The sequence below is a fragment of the Vicia villosa genome, linkage group LG1 (genome assembly GCF_029867415.1).
Source record: "Vicia villosa cultivar HV-30 ecotype Madison, WI linkage group LG1, Vvil1.0, whole genome shotgun sequence".
Classification (NCBI taxonomy): Eukaryota; Viridiplantae; Streptophyta; class Magnoliopsida; order Fabales; family Fabaceae; genus Vicia; species Vicia villosa.
In genome coordinates this window covers 31491467-31494123 of record NC_081180.1, presented here as the reverse complement: position 1 = coordinate 31494123, position 2657 = coordinate 31491467, and the positions used below count along the sequence as shown (strand labels likewise).

The 2657-nt window shown below is 36.5% G+C and overlaps 1 protein-coding gene across 1 annotated transcript; it reads left to right on the top strand.

The window, feature by feature from the left end:
• The first annotated feature begins 202 nt into the window (after positions 1–202).
• Positions 203–1319, top strand: LOC131603833 (triphosphate tunnel metalloenzyme 3-like). Its single transcript, XM_058876271.1, has one exon. The coding sequence runs from the start codon at positions 499–501 to the stop codon at positions 1102–1104; it is 606 nt and encodes a 201-aa protein (XP_058732254.1). The 5' UTR covers positions 203–498; the 3' UTR covers positions 1105–1319.
• Positions 1320–2657: the final 1338 nt, after the last annotated feature.

Below are 2657 nucleotides of genomic sequence, written 5' to 3'. Positions count from 1 at the left end.
GCCTCCCATTCTCACGCTTTGGGAGCATTTGCTATATCTTGATAGTCTGATATCCAGACCTACAGGACTCTACTTCAACTTCAAATCAACTTTTAAAAAATTAAAATTATAAATCTTTATTTTAATCTAACGGTCAAGAATGATTACTACCATTACAAATTTTCCAAATAAAAAAAATAAATAATAAATCGTGCAGAGTAAGATGAAAAAATAAAAAGGGAATCTATCCCCTAGCGTGTTCTGTTCTTCAAAGCCACAAGATGCTAAGAAGAAAACCATCGAAAATCGAAGTGAAGATCGAAGACAAAGAAGAACTCGAAGAAGCTCGCCGCCGTAACACCACCCTAACCGTCGCCAACACCACCACAACCACCACTGGCGCTGCTACTCTCCTCCGTCAATTCGATCGCGCAGAAGATTCGTCTTCCAAAGCGAATCGCATCGGCCTCTAATCCTAAACACTCCCCAATCCGCTCCCTCTCTCTCACCCCTTCCGAAATGGAAGTCGAAGTGAAGCTTCGTCTCGCAAACGCAGAAACTCATCGCCGCGTCAACACCTTGCTCTCTCCCTTCCACGTCATAACCCATCGCCAACATAATCTCTTCTTCGACGGTGCCGCATCTGAACTCTCTTCTCGCCGCGCCGTTCTTCGTCTCCGATTCTACGGTGACGACAAACGGTGTGTTGTTTCGCTTAAAGCGAAGGCGGTTCTTGTCGATGGTGTGAGCCGTGTTGAAGAAGACGAAGAGGATTTGGATCCGAAGGTTGGTCGGGACTGTGTTGCTGAACCGGGGAAGTTGGGTTTGTTGGAGTCGAGGATTTTGAAAAGGGTGAAGGATGAATTTGGGGTGGTGGGTGAAAATGGGTTTTTAGGGTTGGGGGGTTTTAGGAATGTGAGGAATGTTTATGATTGGAAAGGGTTGAAATTGGAAGTGGATGAGACTCATTTTGATTTTGGAACTTTGTATGAGATTGAGTGTGAGAGTGTTGATCCTGAAGAAGCTAAACGCATTCTGGAGGAGTTCTTGAAGGAGAATGAAATTGATTATTCTTACTCAGTGGCTTCCAAATTCGCAATTTTTCGATCTGGGAAATTGCCATAGTGAGTGAATTTTCTATTGTTTTTGAATTGAGTTGAATTGAACTGGTTTCTAAATTATGCTTTTGTAGTTGATCATTTAAGAATTAAGATTGTATGATTTTCATATCCTTTTGTACTGTCTTGAAGCTGTTTGTTAAAATTCCGCTACGGTTATAACACTGCGATTTGAGAACAATGTATTGTTAATTCACTACTTAAGATGGTGTGCAAATCTTAGGTGACTGATATTAATAATCATTGTAGGATTATTGATGATATATGTATAATTTTGACAAATATACTTTTATTTTGTTGTTAAGCTATTGACCATCTTTGGCAACCTGCTTCATATTTATGCTGTTTAAGTTTTATAAAGGCATGCCCTAATTGAGATGAATCACTTGTTATTGCTTAAGAATATCAGGGTTGAGTTTCTCTATTAGTTTGACCTAGGATTAGTTCTGTTTCTACACATGAGGCAAGGGAAGGGTATAACTAGAGAACTTATCATCCCCAAACCTAATGTGAGTTTTTTTAATGATGGGTTCACATGAGAATGGATAAGAGGGTCTAGGATAAAAGATTCATCCGTTTTATTTTCGGTTTATCTTGTAGCGTGATCCCTTTCTAAGGGCATTGTAACTGCTAGAGAGATTTCCTCCTCGATATTTGCCACTCCTTTCATAACTTATACATTGTCTTTGAACTTCATTCTTCTAAATACTATATAATTTTCAAATAGAGATCAGAATTGAGATCTCAAAAACTACAAAGTATATATATGATGAGTCATAGGCAATAAATTTTTAAGTATTTGAATTTGTTTCAAGACAAATGATATACCAAATTAAACCATTTATGCCTAACCAAAGAGAGATTGTTTTCTTTTATCTTTTTGTTTTCTTTTATCTTTTTGTTTTCTTTGTTAATTGTTTTCTAGTGTTTTCTAAAAAGTAAACCAATATCTGCTGCTATTCGTAGTACTTAGTTATCTCATCCTTTGTAGATAGTTCGCAAACAGAAAGAAATTTACCACATGTCTTTATAAATTAAAGTCCTCCAAGATAGATATATGAAGGTCTAGCTAGACAAAAAGAAAAAAGACACCAACTTAGTCACAATTTTGTAGCATCAATTCAAAAAAGATGCTAGATTTATACTGCACACTGTGATGGCATTACTACATAAATCTTTACTTTTACTCTTGACTAAAGCAGGTGAACATCGTTAAGAAAACCAACCCTATTTCTAGAGATGAAATGGCACAACAATCCTTTAAGCCTATACCTATATCAATCTCGAACACCTTCAGACACTAGAGTAAACAAACATAGTAAATAGGAAGGATGATGATCATTTATCAGGCCAATTGCTAATAAAATGTGTCTCAAGGCTGTCAAAGGTGCATAATCAAAGCACATCACTCGATAAAAAAAGAAGAAGCTATTTTGACGTCAAAATGTTAGGGTGTGTTTGTTTGATGGATTAAATTAACAATTCCGGTAATGTTATTCCTAAGAATGTTATTGCTGGAAATATAATTTCCATCTATTTGTTTGGTAATTTATTTAGGTT

What these genes read in the sequence shown, in the direction of transcription:
- LOC131603833 (XM_058876271.1), top strand. Translation starts at nt 499, where the DNA reads ATGGAAGTCGAAGTGAAGCTTCGTCTCGCAAACGCAGAAACTCATCGC.